The sequence below is a fragment of the Zea mays genome, chromosome 8 (assembly GCF_902167145.1).
Source record: "Zea mays cultivar B73 chromosome 8, Zm-B73-REFERENCE-NAM-5.0, whole genome shotgun sequence".
Taxonomy (NCBI): Eukaryota; Viridiplantae; Streptophyta; class Magnoliopsida; order Poales; family Poaceae; genus Zea; species Zea mays.
Genome location: NC_050103.1, coordinates 152,567,450 through 152,588,501, shown reverse-complemented (window position 1 = coordinate 152,588,501; position 21,052 = coordinate 152,567,450). Strand labels below are relative to the sequence as shown.

The following is a 21,052-nucleotide window of genomic DNA, read 5'->3' as shown; positions in this document are numbered from 1 at the left end:
AGGGAAAGGGTTGAAAGAGACCCGGTCTTTGTGATCACCTCAACGGGGACTAGGTTTGCAAGAACCGAACCTCGGTAAAACAAATCACCGTGTCACTCGCTTTATTTCTTGGTTGATTTGTTTTCGCCCTCTCTTTCGGACTCGGTTTTATTCAAACGCTAACCCCGGCTTGTAGTTGTGCTTTAAAGTTGTAAATTTCAGATTTGCATATTCACCCTCCTCTAGGCGACTTTCAGGTGCACCTCGGCTTTGGCAGCTTCTGTCTTTTCATCGGACATTTTGCGCATTTGCTGCTTTTTTGGGCGCACCGAAGGGCCGATGCCCAGACCATGCTCAATGATGGTGCGGCTGACTCCGACCAGGTCGAGGGCGGACCAAGTGAAGACGTCCTTATTTTGGGAGAGATAGGAGATGAGTTTCTCCTCGTCTCGCGAGGTCAGGTCTTCGCTTATCACGACTGTTTGCTTAGGCGTCGCCATATTGAGGGGTACCGCCTTTGTTCCATCGTTGCTCTGTAGCTGTGCCTTTACTTTTTCGTCGGCGACTAGGCGGGTCCCTTCGAAGACTTCGCGTTGTGTTGTGAGGCAGTGTACGTTCCGTTGGCCTGGAACGAAGTCTCTCTCAATATTGCGCGCAGTCTGCTGGTTGCCATAAACTGTTATCACGCCTTGCGGACCCGAAATTTTCATGCAGAGGTAAAGTCCGTGAATGGCCGCTTCAAATTTATTGATGGAGCCCAACCCATTATAGCGTTGTACGGGTAAACCATGTCGACGATGTCAAAGGTGACCTGCTCACTCCGCGCATTGGGTGCTACACCGAATGATAGGGGTAATTCTATCTTACCGACGGGGAAGGTGCCCTTGCCGCCAAAGCCATATAGGGGGTTGTTCGAAGGCTTGAGTAAGCTGTGGATGATACCCATGCGGTCGAAGGCGTGCAGGAAGATGATGTCCGCTTGGCTACCGTTGTCAACCAGGACTTTGTGTAGGTCCCACCTACTACGCTGCAGTTGATCACCATGGCGTCGACGTGAGGTGCGCTGTGCAGATCAACATCTTTGGCATCGAAGGTTAGTGGCACATGTGACCACCTTGTTTGTACCACTAGGCCGGTGAGAGTGACGTGGTTGACACTCCGGTAATGATCCCTCTTCCGCTGCTTCGTTTTGAAGTCGATGCTGGACCCTCCGATGATCATGTGGATGACTCCACGATACGGCTGCTCGATGAAGTCTTCCTGCTTGGTGCTTGGGGTGATTTTTGTGGTGTGGGTTCGGGTGATGCGGAGGCGGAGGCGGGGTTGGAACAATTTGTACTTCCTGATGGTGCTGATATGCGTGGTTGGGTGGATGCTGCACGTGGCCGTTGTTGTATGGTTGTTATTGGTGGTGGTGGTATGTGTGCGCGACGACTCTCTGGTTGTTGGCTGGCTGTGCTCAAGACATCTTGTCCCTGGTGGCCTTCGTTTCCGGGCAGTCTCTTGTTGGGTGCGCGCAATCCTTGCCACGAAACAGGTAGTAAAATCTATGTGGTTGTTGTGCCCGTCCCCGGCCCCACCCTCTCGTGCCATTACCGTGGCCCTGGGGGGGATATTCTTGACGGTGAACGACCTCGCCTGTGGGGTGCTGGTTGGCTATGTTGTGCACCTGCTGCTCACTGCGTCTGTCTCGTCCGGAGTCTGGCTGTGAAGGCCTGGTCCAGGTTCTGCTGGACTGCGGAGGGTCCTTAGGCTTTCTCTGAGATTCGACTTTTCACTGATGTAGCTCTTCGGATCTGGCGTACTTCTCGAATAGCTGATATAGCTTTTGGAGGTTTTTGGGTGGGTCCCTGATGCAGTGACTGTATAGGACGCCAGCCTGAAGACCGCTTATGGTGTAATGGATCTCGATGTGGTCATCGACCGTTGGCAGTTGTGACTTGAGAGTGAGGAACTTTCGGTAGTACTCCCGAAGGGTTTCCTTCTCTTGCTGCTTGCAGAGTAATAGCTCGGCCAAGGCGTAAGTATCAGGTCGGTACCCTTGGAAGTTGAGCAGGAACTTGTCCCAGAGTCCTTTCCAGGAGTCGATGGATAGTGGCGGCAACCTGGTGTACCAGGTCAGGGCCAGACCCTTGACCGCGATGATAAAAGACTTGGCCATTGTGGCGTCATCCCCTCCGGACGATGCAATGGCGACTTGGTAGCTCATTATGTATTGTGCTGGGTTAGTGCTGCCGTTGTACTTTGGGTAGGTTCCTGCCCTGAAGTTGGCGGGCCAAGGTGACGCTTGAAGTTGCAGAGCCAGGGGGCTTCGCTCATCCAGGTAGTTGATCCCTTGGAAAGCGGTGACATGCGGGATGAAGGGCCCACGCTGAGGTATGAAGAGGTCTCCGGCTGCGACGCGCTGTTGGAGGGGCGGTCCGTGCTGCAGGTCATGCTGGCCTTCGCTCTACATGAGCGCAATTTCTTACTCGAGCTCCCGAGCTCTCTGCTCTTTGTCTCATATCATCTGGCGCACCTTGGCCTGTGCGGTGATACGTTGGCGCTTGGCCTCGAGGATGTCTTTCTGTTTTTGGAGGTTGTGGTTCTTGATGCGCAGGGCCCACAACTGTAGCTGTTCCTCGGCTGATATGCCGATGACTTCGTCATCTTCTATTTCATCTTCACCCTCTGGTGGAGCGAAGCCTGGAGGTGGTGATTGCGGTAGTCCTCCGGAGCTGCAAGTGCGTAGGGTGCCTTCGAGGGTGGGGTGCTCCTGACGCTGTCTTTTGCTGACAGCTTCGTCTTTAGAGGCTTCTTGGTGGGTGTTGTCCGTGAGGGCCTTGCCTTTTTTTCTCAGTTAGCAGCGCTTCCTTCGCCGCTTCGTCGATGGATGGGCCTCCCTTCAAACTAGCTCGCTTGGGTGCCATCGTGGGTTGTTTGTTCGTAGCACGAACGGTGGCCGCCAAATGTTGTTACTTGCTTTTCTGGGCAAGTGAATCCAACGGGAGAGTGGAGAGAGTGTTTGTAAAGTTCAACGAGGAATGACAATAGCTCTGTTAATCTGGCCTCTCAAGGGCACTGTACGGGGGTATTTATAGGTACCCGAGTATCCACTATCCTCTGGTAAGGACATTTATGCCCTCGGGTACCCGGACTATCCCCAGAATATTCCCACAAGGGGAGGTTACAGACCGTCATTACAGAAAAGGCTATTACAGATGAGGCCCGTAACACGCTTATCCGCGCGAGGCCTGTTACAGCGGGCCGAATCCCACATGGGCCGCCTGGCGCAATGAGGACGTGTGACTAGCAGACTTCGTTGGAGTCTTGCCTTCGTCTTGCAATGGAGAGGACAAAGGGTGACTGCGCCGGTCATCATCCGACCGACTCTCGGCTCGCTCGGGCGTGGTCTTCGTTGGTGTAGCGAGGCGACGAAGACATCGAGCGAAGGGTAGCGTCTTCGCCTTCGCCCCAACATTTAATATTGTGTTTTATAATGCATCATAAATAAGTGTTTAATAAATGTGTTTTATAAACTTTTAGACCATAGCCATAGTTATTCTATATTACTTTTCTAAAAATATTAAAATGGTTCACCAAACGTTCATAAATTTATAGTTAAGTTATTTTCACGCTTATGTCTTGTTTATAAAATATGAACCAAACCTTTTTCAAAAGAGTGCTTTTTTGTTATAACCATTGCTTGTGATGTTTTTTGAAAAGCAAATGCTCTTTTCTTTATGCCTTCTTTTAGCTTTGTCTATGGTGAACGTTGTATGTTATTAAGTGGTGTTTGTTTCTTCTTGTTTGTTTGTGTGTTATTCAGTGGTTGATTCAGTAGTTGAATCAAGATATATTCCGTGGAAGAATCTCAAGTTTTCTATAAGCAAGACAAGTGGACTTATCCCCCTGTATATTATGTCTGATCCCATACAATACATTTAATAAAGTTTACTTTTGGATATGTGCATAATTTGATGGGTTACCTATTCAGGTACATCTAACATTTCCAACATTATTCCTTGTTTAACCTGAGATTATGATTTAATCAAATAGCTATGCTATTTCTACAACTTTATTTTTATGATGTCACTCTTTAATTATATTAATGTTCCAAATGGTAAGTTTACATTATTGTTGTTAATCCGATGATTAAGCAAGATCATATTGTGATAATTGGAACATGGAGTGACCACCCAGGAAAACAGTGCAACCACGAGTGCTATCATGGCTCTGGCTTTGGTAATTGGCTTTGTATGCTTAGTGCTTAGCAACTCACGTTAACATGGGGTGGTAGTCTTGGCTAAGGTACCTCGCCTAGAGGGCCACCAATACTGACGTGGAAACCTTAGCGACTTGCTTTGTATTAAGTGTACTCTGTGAAAGCCTCATAGTGGATCCCTAGCCATTCACCTCGGAAGTGTTTACGGGTTTGGCCGACCCAGGCTAGAGGGGATACACGACTTGTGGGTAAAGCTGTGCCACCTGTAGAGTGTAAAACTGATATATCAGTTGTGCTCACGGTTATAAGCAGCCTGGACCCTCACATGATAATTAAACTTGAAGATGGAAATAAATCGTGATCGGATTTGTTTAAGCGGTATGCTTAAGTGGTTCGCTCAAGAGGATGAGATTCATGTTGATGGTATTTGCTCAAGTGGTTTGAGCTTATGATGATTATGAATTATGCTTAATTGGGTTTGGTATATACTTATACTTAGTAATCAGGTGTTGATAATAAAATGTTGACCAACTAAAATGCTAACCGCATTAAACTTTAGCCTCACCTTGTTAACCTTACATTTTCACCCCACTTGTTGAGCCCCCACCATAAGTGAGCTCCCCCTTGCTTAATTTTGATCAGAAGGTTGCAGATGGAGATCATGATGATGAACTCGTTGGATGTTGGTCTAGTGATACCCCCAGGCATCTTCCTGTGGAAGGATGTCCATGTTTCATTGTACTTTGATGAATAAATGTTAAGACATTATGTCTACTGGAAGTGTAATATATTAATATAATCTTTATTTTTGCTTTTATGCATTGTTCTTTTGAGACATTACACTTGTGATGTCAATATATGTGTGGAAATAGATCATGGCACACATATGTCATGCATTCGGTTTGCCCTTAAAACCGGGTGTGACATTTAGGTCGGCCCCGAGCCTTACACCCGAAAGGTATCATGAGAACAAACCCTTCCTTTGTAATAGGATTACATTTATCTATGATTCAGTCCGTAAGGTCCGCCCTTGTAAACCTGGTCTCTAGCGCCAAACGTGGCCCAACCCGATGAGAGCCGCCCTTAAAAACTCAGTCTCGGGTGTCACATTTATCCGATTGCGAATGAAGAATCGGTCCTCATGCATCAATTTCTTTTCTTGTTTACGCATGTTGTTTCCCTTTACCCCTTCCATGGATCTAAACTTCTGTTGTAATCATGAAACTAGAATAACAATGCCTTTTTTGCGCCCGGTTTAGAACATCACTTGATAATGAATGGGGATTTGATCACTAAATTCTTGGTCTAGGGAATGGTCCACGTTCGTGAGGGTGGTCCAGAGCTGGGTAGCCACTTAGCCTGGTTCCCTAACGTAATCCTACAACCTTCCACCACCCCAGAATGGCTAACCAAGTACCTCAGACTGAGTACTTAGCGGTCCAAACCTCATTCAAGCTCAAGGATGGTCCCAAATTAGGAGCGGCAAGAATAAGCACTACTATTCGAAGGATTGAATACGACAGGGTAAGGATCCCAAGGGTGCACTGCTAAGCACCGATCCTTAGCCACAATAGGGATTGACCCCTGGTCTAATTGTAACCTCAAACTTTCGAGGTTACCAATATCTCAAGGGCCAACTGAGGGAAGAAACTTGCCTTTACCACAGGAAGTGAGGCCCGGGCGCCACTCACCTAGAACCCTGTGCGGGATCCAATTTCTATTGCCTTCATGAAACCTAGATTATGCTTCCACCTTGTCACTCAATTTCAGAACCTCCCCTTGTAGTGGATAAGGATCGGGTCATGAGGGGCTAAGTCTAGGAAAAAGGACCACGTTCTCTAGGGTGGTCTGGAGCTGTGTAGCTGATGTGGGAACGAGTCTGCCCTCTAGTTTCGAGGATGGGAGGTCGCGGAATGAACTCGGATGGGACACAACATGCCCACGACGTCGGTGAAAATAGGTTGCGGCGCGCGCTGCTGCTGGTCACCATCTCTTGGGGATCAAGTCGGAGGCGGGCAAAGCCTTTGATGACACCGAGTGAATCGCTCGTCAGGGGAACTAGGGCTTCTTGGGCTCGGTCCATTGATTTTTCGCTGCCGACGATGAAACAAAAACTCCAAGGACGAACAGTTGTTCTGGGGGTTCTGACCGCATTAACGTCGTTGCCAACCATCCATAGCTTTGAAGAACTTTGTAACAGAACGCACAAGTCCCATACCTGGCGTGCCAATTGTCGATGTTTCTAACCTCGCTTCGACAAGTAAATTTATTGTGCGTGTTTCGAGCTCCAGAGGATGTGCGCAGTGGGCACAAGATTTATACTGGTTCAGGCACAATGTCCCTACATCTAGTCATCGACGACTTGCACTATCGGCACCATTAATGATCAAAGCTCGTAGTAGGGATTACAAGCAGGCGAGAGAGGGAGGAGAGGCTTCCTAGTCTCTTGTTCGTGGTGGAGGTGGTTACAAGGTGGAGTTCTAGCTAAGTCTTGGCTTGGAGGTGGGGCTCCCGCCTCTGGCTCCTCCTCCTGTTCGCCGGTCTTCAGTGCGTCATCTTATCTAGGTCTGTCCTTCCATTATCCGCCCGCGAGAAAGGACCTCCCGAGTTCGGAGTGCGGCCTCCTCCTTTTATAGGCTAAGGAGGGGGTCTGCCCATGATGGCTTCCTCAAGAAGGAGTCACTGCGTGATGGTAAAATTGGGTGTCTTACCATGGGCTAAAGCCACACATGCTTGTGGCCTTACAATGTACACTCATGCCTAGTCTCGATAGGCCATTAGTGCGTTGTTGGCTGGGGGACGCGCATGCCATAAATACGCCACAGTCTGAGGGCTTGTAGGCCTTGAGTGCTCTGTGGCCCGAAGGGTTTGTGGATCACGAGTGGGGCAGACAGGCGCATCCGCTGTGGCTTGACGCTAGGCATAGTTAATGCGGTCGGTCATTTATGACGTTCGGTCTCGAGCCAGGCGTGTGATCCACTCGACTGGTTTCCCTTTGGTATGCCTGGTCCCCCTGTCCGGTTCCGCCACGCCTGACCTCGAGCTCAATGCCGCGAGGTTCGTCCGGGGGCGGGTTCTTCCAGGGCAAACACAACCTATCTCCTCTGTCTGATTAGCGGCCCAACAGTTGCCAGAGGCTTCTTCCCCAACATGCTTGCTAACCGATGGGCTCCGGGACCGGGGATCATATTTCCGACAATACTACACCCTAGACTAGTGTCCTATCCTTATTTTCTACATCATTCTCACAATTTTCTTTCCTAATAATGTAATTTACTTTCTAAAACACATGATTTAGGGCTTAACTGTTGGAGCACAATTTGTTTTTAGTACCCTAAACGGTCTAAACAATATGGTATTTTAATTTTGGGGGCACTATTTTGAGTCATCTTGTTGAAGATTCTCTTAGAAAGGTGTAGTGCCTATGTAGAATATTTACTGAGCTCTCTTCTCAAATGGCTAACTCCATCAGACCTCCGTGACCATCACATAAATCATTGACATCTGTACATTGCTACAGTTTCTATGTAGAATATAGGTAGACCTTATTTAAATAAGATGTTTATTCAGTCATGATTATATTATTTATTATTATTATATACATATTAATCATATCGCTCCTTTATATATTTATCTTTACTATATTAAAGCATGAGTTTCAACGGTCGTTCCACATCATCTTTTTACAAATAAGCCCTCACATCTATTTCAAATTAACCCGCTGCACGCAATCAGCCTCCACGTCCCAAACCACACCTCCGCATATAGATGACCAAATGGCAGCCGACCCGACGCCCGTGGGCTGCTGCTCCGGCCTAGGCACGACACGCCGACTTGCTGACCATGCCAAGCCGGCTCGTTAGCTCGTCGGGCCATTTGATCAAATCAGCGTAAAATGTTAAAGAGCAGTGTAGGAGGTGGGGTCCGAACCCACGCCCTGATGGAAGAAAGGCGAGAGACACTGGGTGAAGCCGTCTAACTAGTAGAACATCATGCTCAGGTGTTTTTAATATTGAATATAAATTGTACATATGTATATACGATTTTTGTAGAATAAAAAATATAATCGTGCTGGGCTAGACCAGCACTACGGCCCAAGCACGCACGACGCTTGTGCCGGGCGGGTCCATGCACTATTTAATGGGTCGTGCCTTGGCCTGGCCCGCTAGACACAGCCCATTTGGCAATCTATACCTCACAATGATAACGATGGTCCTCGCCTTAGTTACCGCCACCTCGTTCACCATCCTGCTTCTTTTCTCTCTCCCCTCATGCCTCCACCTCCGCGTCACCCCATTCTCGACAGAGGGCGTGGGAGCAGGCACCTCCTCCCCGTATTCGTCCGACACCAGCCTTGACACCGATCCACACAGTGGCTATTGCACGTTCACGAGGACGTTTCACAGCATGCGTGCACCATCATTTTCGCCGTCGTCGGACATCCCGTTGGTCTTCCCGGCCTTCGTCCTATTCTTCACCCCCGCCCACGGTCGCAGCCGCAAGCCGACCAACGCTCGTCGACGCGGGTACGAGGCGAGTCGGTCTTGCTTCTGGCCTTTCTCCGTGTGTGTCGCCGAGGAGGACACGATGGAGCCTGCCATGCTTAGATTATCTTGGCGATGAGGAGTCTAGGTCTAAGATATTGGACAACCAAGGCTCGTAGCGTGGCAGTAGCCGACATGTGCTATGGAGTTGGTGGTGGTGTTGTGTCGTCTCGGTGGGTCTAGAGATGGGAAGACACTCGCATTCTCTCGCCCTTCTCAGACTGATGCCTGGTGCGAGTGCCTCTCGATTTAGAGCTGCTCCGTCTGGGCTTCTTTCTCCGCTTGCATGCTCTCTCCCTGTATGTATCTAGCGGTATACTACCTATGTCGCCTCTAGATGCCTATGTGTTCGTCATGTCCTTCTCCGGCAACGAACATGTATGACCGCCTCTTCCCTTCCCTTCCTGCTCTACGAAACCTTGGAAGTATGGAAGACGAGGGATGTGGGTCCCTGATTTGCTGCCTATGGTACCCGTTCGATGGCTCGACATCGTCTGTCTACATGGTGTTTGAGGTTGCTGAATTGGATGGAGCAGCAATGATTTATCACGCTAACAGTAAAATGAAAGGTCATTTGTTGGTTTTAAACGTTAGTAATTGTTATGAAGTACTATAATTTGTATGGAACACATCCAGTTTTTATTGATGCATGACTTTAGCAACCACTCTATATTTTAATCTATCTTTTTTATAAGTTTGAGTTCTTGTGACTTATTTTAGAAACCTGAGCTCACAAACTTCCTCTTATTTGGTCTCTGTACGATGAAATTATGTCATTTTATAATCTATGTTCATTCAGTCAGTCGTTGTGAACTATCTTCTAATCGCTCCTTTCATTGTCCGTGTTGTACCAAGACATATTGGATGAAGTAAACAACAACATCAGTTAGTCAAATAAAAAAATATTATATGGAGAGCGGAGACAATCAATAAAAAACTTGAGATTTTTTTAATAAATAGTTTACGTGAGTATTATTTTGAGCCGTCGTAAGGCACGAGCTATCGACTAGTAACATAAGTAAACATAAGTTGTAGTCGTTGAGGCGGCTGTGGCCACAACGGTAAGTTCAAATCCCTGCTATTACAATCTTCATTTTTTTTTGTTATTTCCGCGCAGGAGCACGTGCCACACGTGACGTTCGATGAAACTAATTTAATATAGTAGTGACTTAGCATTTTTTCAAAAGTTTTCATTTGCATCTTATCACATCACTCCATTCTAAAATATATTCGTTGTTAGATCCCATACAGTAACAATATATAACCATATTTGCAACAATTTTTCTTCTTCTTAATGTCGGCCCACTAATGTTGTCACTCGGTTATAAAAACCTAAACAAATCTTTCGTTGTTTATATTTGTAGTGTGGTAAACTTGTCCCGTTAGAAGTCGAAACTCTTACAAAATCCATTTTTAAAAATACAATTTCTAACTTTGTTTTGGGACGTTAAAACCATTTTGCCCAGTTTTTTAAAATCTTCGGGCCAATTTTCATTGATGTAGATTTCCCAAGCTATAACTCTTTCATTTGGATTATATATTATATAAACTTGACAAGAGTAACACACGGTTATAAACACCAATTTATAAACTCAAGGGCTTTTTTAGAACATATATGAATTTTACCAGAACAGTATATGAATTTTACAGGAATGAGTTTAAAATAGAGAAAAACACAGGATTCAGTAAATAATCCTTCAATCCAAATCTAAAGGAGCCCTAACAAAGTTAGAAAACCAACCAGTCATACCAGTTTTATTAGAACAACTGCTATCAACCCATTTTAGATGCCAACATAAAGCATAAACATAAATCCACATAAGCAACTATTTCTCGTGAGAAAAAATGTTAGCAAATGAGCATAAAGGATTGAAGAATCTAACCAAATTCGGAAACACCAGGTGAAACTTACTACTCCTGGCTCCTGCTCTTGCCGATCTACGCTCGCTGCCCAGTGCCCACCTTAAAAGTGTGTGCCCGAACGAAACGACGGAAAAGAATCCCACTGACACCCAAAACCCAAAATCGAAAGGACCAATATACACAACTCGTACGCGCCTATGCCAATGCGACAACGCCCATCCTTCCTGGACAAGGTGTCCCAAGGCCTTCACATTATCATATTAGGACTGATTTGGTGACAAAAGAATTAAGATGAATTAGAGTAGATTGAGAGGGAAAATAAACTAATTCCCTCATTAATCCCTCTTAATTTCCTAATCATCAAACCAACTCTTATGGCTTATTTGGTTAGAGGTACATTGAAAGAGATTAAGGTACCGTTTGATTTATGAAATATATAATTCACGCTAAGTACCAAGGCCGATATCACTTTCTAGTGTGATATCCGATTACGGTTAGATATAAACAAATATGATTTAATGTTATCAATTACCGATCACGTTATAAATATATGAACCGAACGGTAACTAATTTTTTTTCTAGTAAAAAATGAATAGAAGAAGATTTAATCCCTCTCAATCACATTCAATACCATCCGATTTAGATGTAACTGAATAAGACCTTAATGATCTTAGAGAGGATTTAAGTTTCTATCTAACCCTAAAGATAAATAGATAACCCAAGACATGACGCGTAGGGTCAGCATATAGTTGTCAGCATATAGTTGTCCCACATACTTAGGCTGTTTGATTTGCTCACAGTCGGACTCGCCTGGTCTAGGTAGCGCTTCGGGGCATTCGATTTCGAGCGCCTGGGACGCATTTGTTGCAAGGGCATGAACAAAAAAAGCCTCGGGGGAGTCGGGTGGAACTTTCACGTCCTTGTCCGCGCACCACTTCGTGGAGGGAATCCTCAGCATGTTACACCTACGTGACGCAGACGTACCCACTGAAGCACGGTGACCACGTATGGGCCCGAGTAAAGTGAGCCCATAATGTCAGCTTGAGGCGTCGACGTGTGATCTCAAGGAATCAACGAGCAATCGACAAGTGTACACAGGGACACAGGGTGGGATAGAGAGGAAGGGAGTGGGGATTGCGCGGACAAAACTGAGAAATTATTTTTTAACCCATTTCTTCTCTGCCGCAGCTCACAGACGTATATAAATGTAGGCGAGGGCGAGGCAGGGAGGGTTTTGGAATTTGGCCGCCGTTTGCGTTGCGTGGGTAGGGGAAGAAGCAGGCGGCCAGGCGCAGAGCCGCAAAAGCAGACGCGGAAGCAGCCCAGGCCCGAGCCGAAGCGGGGAGGCGACGCCGCTGCACTACCACTCACCCGGTCAGCGATTTGCCGCCTTGCGGGAGCCAGTTTTGGCGTCGGCGTCGGCGTGGAGTTCCCGGAGAGGGGTTCTGGCGAGGATGAGCGGCAGCGGCAGCGGCAGCGGCGGAGGGGGAGCCAGGGGGCAGTCGGGGCCCGTGCCGGCGTCCGCGAGGAAGCTCGTGCAGGGGCTCAAGGAGATCGTGAACCGTCCCGACGCGGAGATCTACGCGGCGCTGCGGGAGTGCGGCATGGACCCCGACGAGGCGGTCAGTCGGCTCCTCTGCCAAGGTTCCATCTCGTGTCACTCTCCTTTTCCTCACAGTTTCATGTGCAGGCTCGGTCGTTAGTGCAGGGTGTTTGCGTGTCTGACTGGATTGGATGAGTGCGCGTTGGGGAGTTGTCTATGGCGTCGGGTTATCAGGAACCATGCTTCCTTTTGTCCTTCTATTTGGGGATTTGCGGCGATTAACTACTGCTCTGCTAGTATTTGGGGGCGACTGTGCTGCACGCTAGTGGTAGCCTGGCAGGACTGGCTAGAATCAACGTTCTGGATTCGATTGATTTTGCGAAGATCCGGTTTAGGCCTTTGGTTTGGAACTTTTTGGAATTGCCTGCAGTGTTAAATTCAGTACTTTTTTCAGCGCTTATTAGCTGCGCTTCTCAGTTCATTCGCGACTCACAGTAGAAAATAAAACTTGGCCCTTTACCATTTTGGTGGGTTAAGCTTCTGGGACTGTAAGGAGGAACATATGGCTGTCTTTATTCATGAACTCGAATGAACTGGATAAGTTTCTTCTCGTTATTGCCATCACGCTATGATCTCTTTTGTGTTCACTGTGTTTTATGGTTTAAACTGTTTAGAGCTGCAGTAACTATGGGTCTGTTAGATGTTTGCATAAGGAAATAGGACATGTTCATTTTTTCTCACGTGTTTAGGCATTATATAATGATTGGATTGGCTGAAGGATGATAAAACATGTCAACATTTGGGAGATGCAAAAGAAAATAACTCAACTGGTGAGAAGGCAGGGAAAGGTGAAGCCATTGAGTGAATGCAACAGAGGCTCTCTAAGATCTCTGGTTGTTTGGGTCTTAAGTTTTGGCAAACATCAGCAACAAAGCCTTTCTGGTCCCAACAAAGGCTAAAATAAGAAGATAAAACCAGAATGACATGTCCAAACTTAGCTTGTATTCAGATACAAACTTACAAATGATATTAGTCCTCTATCTTACGTTTGAACTTTACAGTCTGATTTCTTTCATCTCAGACAGAATTTGGATGAACTTGCACATGTCTTGTAGACTCTGTTTACATTTGGAGTGAGCGTCAACATTTGTCTTCTCATGTTAACTGTGTGCTGCAACATGCCAATAATATTATATATATTCCTTTGTCAGACAGACCCCATTATGATTTATATATTATTATTATGCATGGACCTGGATTGATTTATAGGTCTGGTTTCTTGTTTTTGTGTTTGGTACTGAAAGAACGAATTGGTAATTATGGTCTCAGTTACCATGTTGAGTTATATTCTTTTGTGATTCATGAAGTTAATGATCTGTATTAGCATCTGCTGCACTTTTGTTGTCAGAACCACATTGAGATGGTTAGCTCGAATATTATCTCAATGAATGTTTGTGTAATTGCATGAATCTTTGTTATATTGGTCACTGACCGCCGAACACCTTATTTTCACGCAAGACTAAGGGTTTCATGAACCTTGGGGATGTCTTGCGGTAGCTATTTATTTTTGTCCCAAATGGCTCTATTTTAGTTCTTGTTGTCCCGTTTAACCTGGTGTAAGTCTGATAAGTAGTGACTGTGGTGGCATCACTGTGCTTGGTTGGGTTAGGTTCTCTATTACACAATTTTAAACACTGGCCCCCTCTGATCTCTACCGTTCCCAACTTTATGAGGGAAGTTAGAGAATGGATTCCAACAAATGTTTGAATTACATTGGCATATTTCTAAAATTATCCAGCACAATTTGTATAGATGAATATTTGCTATGCTGGTGTTGCAGTTGAAAAGACTTGCTTCTCTTGCTCACTTTAATATACAACAATTTTGTTTTTTCTTGAGAAAATATACACGGGTTTTGTGTACAACAGCAACATAGAATCAAAAGTGGTTTGTTGATTTTCATTGTTCCAGCTATTCACTTGTATATAGCTCACATACTGTTGATCTTTCTCCAGATACTTTTCAAGAGGTAAAGAGCAAGCGTGATAAGAAAAAGGAGGTCAGTTGAGTATGATTTTTGTTTCAATCTGCCAATGCTCTTGGTAATTTCAGTTTGCCTGATAGCCAACTTTTTTTTGTAACTTAGTTTGGCCTGATAACTCTACTCAACTGTTCTCATAAAAAAATGTTGCAGCTTATCTTCAGTTACTCATGTTATTTTTTTGTTGGATATATAAAACCAATAATGATTGTTTAATATACCGTGTTTTTAATATCAAGGCTGGTGATTAACTCTGCTAATATTGCGTTTTGTATCTCTTGGTTAGCTTTATTGTGTCTTGCTTTAACCTTGAGAACTTATATCAGTATTTGCTGAAATTTTGCATAGGTTAAAGAAACCCTAGATCCAAGATCTCGAGGAGCAAGTAACTCCTGTCGATCCAGTAGAGGTGGTATGGACCGTGCTGGACGAAGCAGTTCAGTCCAGTCTGGATCCAGTGGCACTGGTATTTCTTTTCAATAAGGAAGTTACTCCATGAATTTTGGCATTTGGTCACTCAGTTTCTCATCTTCCCTTTTCAACTGAACCAGATTATGTGACTTCAAGGTCATCCATATTGGGACCTGCTGTGCCAGTTAAGCCAACAGTTCCTAGGTACCTGATGTTCAGGAGCTGGAGTTCTGTTATATCTGATTGTTTTGTATGTAGTAATGTAGTAGAGATAACCTCTATGCTTGCTATTCTGTTGCAGTTTGTCAACAAACAAAGATGTGGTTTTTAATGGATCAGTTGGAGCACCACAATCATCATCTGGTTTTCAGCATAATTGGTTTGGGGTGCCAGGTCAGATGTCAATGGCTGATATAGTGAAAATGGGAAGACCTCAAGTGAGGTCTTCTGGAAAGCCTATGGCTGCAGCAGACACATCATATGCTGGTCAAACCCCATCTTTATCTAGCTCTGTAAACCAGAACTCGAAACAATCTGCTAGCACAACCCTACCAACTACTTTTGATCAGGGCTTTCCTGCTCTCCCAGACCCTATTCCACATACTGTGAATTCTAGTCATGGTTCTGCTGGGAACAACCATACACATGAGAATGATTGGTTTCCTCAGGATGAGCCTCAATCTGGAGTTCAGTCCACAGGCATTGAGGCATCTGGTGACCAATCGCTATCTGTGGCATCACTGGACCAATCTATGTTGGTTGCTGGTACTGCTTACTCACAAGAAAATTCTCATGCAGAAGAGAACAACTCAACTGCAGTTAAAGCAACAGTGTCTTCCGAAAGACACTTGGAAATTGTGGAGGAGGACAATCATTACAACGATGGGTTATTGCAGAACTGTGCTTACCAGGCTCAAGTGCACTCCTATGTTGATAATGAAGGTTTGTGCTAAGAAACTCTGCCAGTTTAGATCTCTTCTCCAGAAGAGCTCTATCTTTGGTGTCCAGTGGACACCAAGCAAATTTATACTAATATAATCAACAAAGTTTGAAGAATACCATTTATTGTTTCTACCAGACTGTAATTTTAGTGTGCCTTTGCCTTTGCCTTTGCACAAGAAACCGAAGTTGAATATTTGTCTAGTTTCGTGTTTTACGCTTTGTCCCTTCTGATGTCTTCAAGTGCTACTGTGCTAGTGTATATTGAGATCGAGAACATCATCATGGAAGAATCATGTTAACTTTGAACACAATGTCAGATGTAATGGACACACCTTTTTATTTTCTTAATAAATACTTCCCTCCCGGTTACTAAATTGATTGTAATTGCGATATAATATTATTGAAAAGTCATCTGTTATTTGTATATTTTTAGGGCTAGTTTGGGAACCCCATTTTCCCAAGGGATTTCTATTTTCCCAATGAAAATTAGTTCATTTTCTCTTTGGAAAATGAAAATCCCTTGGAAAAATGGAGTTCCCAAACTAGTCCTTAGGTGCCATTTTTTCTTCACACCAAGATCAAGGCTTTCACATTTGTGTAAGATAGAATATTGAGACTTGGATGGAAGAATTTGTATTTGTGTTGTCTTATAGACATATATCGCTGATTATGTTACAGTTTCAACAATATGCAATACAGCAATATCATAATTGTGTCATATAGTATGTATCATGTCGATATGATTCGATACTTAAGAAATGTATGATCATACATACCAAAATTTGTCGATCATTTTGTATGTACAGTGCAAAATCTCAGCCTGCAGAATTTAGCTGTGAGCTAATTATTGTTGTCCATTGAGGCTAGGATAACTTAAGCTGTTTTAGGCTGTTATGCATGATTGTTGTTTTATTGGCTCGCAGGTTGCTGTGACACAAATGAGCTACACTATAAATTGTGCCCACAAATTCCAAAGATGGACCCTTTGACTATGATTTTGAACCTTTTTCTGTTTGTTTTGCAGTTGGGGTTTCTAATGTTGATGCAGAATCAGCCGTGGCAAACTTTCAGCATTTAAGCCTACAGAATGAAGATATAGTTGTAACCAAATCTGAAGATAACCATGCGGTTATACTCCCTGATCATCTACAAGCTACAAATGCAGACTGTGCTCATCTGAGCTTTGGTAGTTTTGAATCTGGTGCCTTCTCTGGCTTGTTTTCATCAAAGGTCACAAAAGACAGTTTGGAGGACAACGAGGTGCATATTCCAGATGAATCCCCATCAGTTAATCTCGATGCCAGGTGATAACTTTTTCCTGCAAATTTTGATTCAAAATATGAGATGTACACTCTTCTGATGAGGTCAGCTTTGCAGGAATCAAGATTACTACGACAACGATGCTCTAAATTTGTCAGCAAATGAGGATGTTGAGACAAGAATTGGTACTAACATGGATAACATTGATGGACCTTCAGTTTCACAGTCTGATGTACCGAGGCAGGGGGCCATAGATGTGCCTGGTCTTCAATATGACATGCCATCAGTTCCAAGTCATGCATATTCAAGCACAACGCAGCCAAGTAAAATGGAAGACCCACAAGGAAACACACAAGCACAACCCCTTTCCCATTTTTCTGGCTTACTGGTACATTTTTCCTTTTCTCAGAAGAGATAGGATCACTGACAGTTCTATTATGATGAAATAAAATCGAGAAACTTAACTTTCACATATATAAAACTTGTCCTTTTGGTTTGTTGCCTTGGTCACAGAAGCATTAAGTTGACCAGTATTAAGCTTCGATGATTTCTTTTCTTTGAGAATAAATTTATCTGTTTAGCTTGGTTGAGGAAGAAAATAATAATGTGAGTGTTCAATAAGTCTTTGCTTGCTATTTCTATTGCATTAATTGCTTTAATGGTTTTGGGGCCTTCTTCTTTTAGCAAATATCCAAACAGGCACATATATGGTATATTTCTGGCTATGTTTTGCCAATGTAATGCCTGGGTCCAATCTGTAGGCACCTGGGCATGAAGCTGTTTGACCTGTATGAGGCAACCATACTATAATATCAGTAATTCTGAACTCATACTGAAAAATGTAGCTAGTTTGGTTTTATATTTCAATACATTATAAATAGTATTAATATGCCAAAATTTCAATACATTATAAATAGTAATAATATGCCAAAAACATGTGTCTGCCTTCTCAAGGTCGTACACGGAGAATGTTTACATATATTCTCTATTGGCTATTACTATCAATACATGTTGCCTCATTGGTACTTAAATGTCCTAATGTTTTATTTGAATACCGTAACTTGAAAATTTAAATTAAAACTCAGTATCAGGTTTCTTACAACGATGAGGGCAATGGAATGTCATTTATTGTTTTACTATCTTCTTGGCTAGTTTTATGTTGTTGTTTTGCCCCCTTTCATAGTCCTTACTAGTTACTACCTTATTTTTGTTCTTCTGATATCTTCTTGCAGCAAGCAAATACTCTACCCAATTACTTGTTGGGGTCAAATCTTACCCCTATTCGGGAGTTTGACTTCTCGCAGTTACTTCAGACACAGTCAGCTACAAAGTATAACCCATCTGCGGCACCTAATAATCTGCCAGCAATCTCCATGCAAGAGGTAATTCAAAATTTTGGTATGTTTCTGTATATCTTATCCATTTTGTAGTACAATGGAACATATGGCACAAGCTTTTGAGACATTTCTGTTTTATTTTTATTTTTGTACACTTTTCAAATTTCTGAGTCATACGAAAAGATTAAGACCCCCTCTGTAGTATTCTATTCAAGTTCTGGAGAACTCATTGTGATACTTCTTCGTTTCTGTATGTTATCGATTCATATTTGTGGAGATGAATCACATGACAAAGATGATGTGGCAACATAGTAGCCCTTATTTTGATGTCCATGGAAGTTTGTGGCATGTTTATGAAATGAATCATATGCTTATGTAACCTGTCAGTTTGTACTTTTATGTCTGCTAGATGGATTACTCAGTCTGGTGTCATTTGGTGTGGTGATGTGGTATTCATGTTGATGTGCTGTTGCTTCAATTGTCTCATTGCTGTATTTCACTTTTTTGGGACTTTCTCCAGACTTTAAAACCAGGAGGCTTTCCCAACACTCAGTCTACGCAACATGTTCCCAATACGAGCATACCATCGGGTCTTCCTCTCCCACAACAATTGCCTGTATACTCTCAGCCAACTCTGCCTCTTGGGCCTTTTACCAGCCTGGTTGGCTATCCATATTTGCCTCAGAACTACTACCTACCATCTGCGGCCTTCCAGCAAGCGTACTCAAGTAATGGGCCTTTCCATCAATCTGGTGCTCCTGCTGTGCCTGGAGCTGGTATGAAGTATTCGATGCCACAATACAAGAGCAGCCCACCTGCTTCGAGCCTACCACAGCCATCATCACTCTCTGGTTATGGAGGGTTCGGAAATGCAAATAATATTCCTGGAAATTTCAGCCTAAATCAGGGTGCTCCCTCTGCGCCTACAACTTTGGGATTTGATGAAGCTTTAGGCACACAATTCAAAGACCCCAATCACTATGCAGCTCTACAGCAGGTAACAATGACACGATACCCTGGTTGATCTTTTGGTGCCCTTGGTTGGATCTGTAGCCTTGTTTGGTTGTATGAAGTTTTCGTGTTTCTGTTTTGGAGGTTCATCTCATTCTGAAATGTGCTGTTTTGTTTTCATGTCAGAGTGATAATTCGGCAATGTGGCTTCATGGAGGCGCTGGTTCAAGAACAGTTTCTGCAGTTCCGCCTGGTAACTTCTATGGTCTTCAGGGCCAGAGCCAGCAGGGTGGCTTCCGCCAGGCACATCAGCCCTCTCAATACGGTGGTCTTGGGTACCCAAGCTTCTACCAGTCGCAGTCGCAGGCCAGTCTGCCACAGGAGCACCCCCAGAACCTCACCGAGGGAAGCTTGAACAATTCCCAGGGCGTACCATCCCAGCCATCGCACCATCTCTGGCAGCACAGCTACTAAACCTTCTGTGCTCTCTTGGGAGATGCCTCTCTACGCTGCCAGGTTATCTGCAAGCCTTGGCACGCTGCGCCGTGAAGCGAACAGACTAGCTGAACTGCCGTCTTGAGCGGTGCTGAGCAGAGGACGGTCCATCCAACAGCGATGGAGTGCTTGTTTTTTTCCCTTTCTTTCCCAGTTGTGTTCTGAAACTAATTTAAGCTGTCGCGGTTTTTATTTGATAGTGAGTGGTGTTGCAAAGGTGCTATCTTGTAACGGTGAAGTCCTAACTCATCTAACAGATCTGCTTCCCATACCCCTGTAATATGCCATTTTGTTCTTGATGCCTAGAAGCTTGAAGCTTCTACGTGTTGCTGCTACTTTCATACGCATGTATGTCTATGAAGCTGAAATCCTGGTTTGCGGACTGGGTGTTTGGTTCCTACCATCTAAAGTTTAGGGCTTGTTTGGGAGCAATGAAATTGAGGGGTTAAAATCCCTTTTTATTAAATAGTACTCTTCCTAAATTAAAATTCATTTTAGTTAATTAATAACTTCATACGATATTTGATGTATGTATTTTATATATGTCTAGGTTTATCTTGGTTTATTTGAATATAGACATACAAACCAAGAGTTAAAACCAAGAGTTAAAACGATTACTATTTTAGGTCTGAGGGAGTAAGATTTTAGCTCCTTCCATCTCATTCTCTCAAAAAAGCCATTAGCAATTAAAGTTAAGACATTTTTAGTCTTTAAACTGACAAACAATATGATTAAATGAGGCCTTTCAAATATAAATTCTAGCGATTAAAGTTTAGTCCAAAGTCTAGGAGAATGACTAAAGGAACCAAACACCTAGTAATACAAGATAGTGGATGCATCTAGCCTTCCACAAATTTCCCATGGGTTTTGTTCGCTTTGAAGATCCCAGCAATAATTAAAGTAACCAATCTGGTAAGTAACCAATCTGGGAAAGTTCACCGGTAGTGTAAGGAAAGGATCAAGATGGCTAATAGAAACAAGGAGAGCGAATTAGGCTTCTTTAAATTTTCTTATGTAAATTTAAAGTTATAAGTAAGTCTAGCTTTATCCCGTGTGATTAGTAGTATTTCTATCTCTCTCTTTGATCGGTAGTGTTTCTATCTATTGATCAAAAGTTTTACACCATAAGTTCTAAATGCTTTATTAGCATGACAATTTTAGTGAAGCTCCAATACAATACTAACATGTAGACCTGATCATTGACTACTCGACCTGATTAACTTGAATCAACTTGCACGAAAAATACTTGACCCGAGCAGGCCAGGCCACCTCGTCGGTCAGGCTCAAGCCATAAATTTTAGTCTACCAAAAAAGTTGGGTCATGCGTGGGCTAGAATTTAAACCTGTAGATTGACCAAAATAATGTCTCATGCATGCTTGGTAAGTGATTTAGACACCTAAGTGATTTATGTACGTAAGAATGCTTTTTATGGCACTTAAATAGCTTTCTTAGAATTAGCTTAATCCAGTCGCTCCAGATCT

General features: G+C 43.9%; 1 protein-coding gene across 1 annotated transcript; it reads left to right on the top strand.

Annotated features, from left to right (window-relative positions):
- Nucleotides 1-11,852: 11,852 nt before the first annotated feature.
- On the top strand, nt 11,853-19,911 carry LOC103636139 (uncharacterized). The gene is made up of 10 exons (NM_001346853.1): nt 11,853-12,234; nt 14,149-14,192; nt 14,523-14,640; nt 14,726-14,789; nt 14,887-15,527; nt 16,552-16,831; nt 16,905-17,175; nt 18,020-18,169; nt 18,645-19,121; nt 19,262-19,911. The coding sequence occupies exons 1-10, from the start codon at nt 12,045-12,047 to the stop codon at nt 19,547-19,549; spliced, it is 2,523 nt and encodes an 840-aa protein (NP_001333782.1). The 5' UTR covers nt 11,853-12,044; the 3' UTR covers nt 19,550-19,911.
- The last annotated feature ends 1,141 nt before the right edge of the window (nt 19,912-21,052 follow it).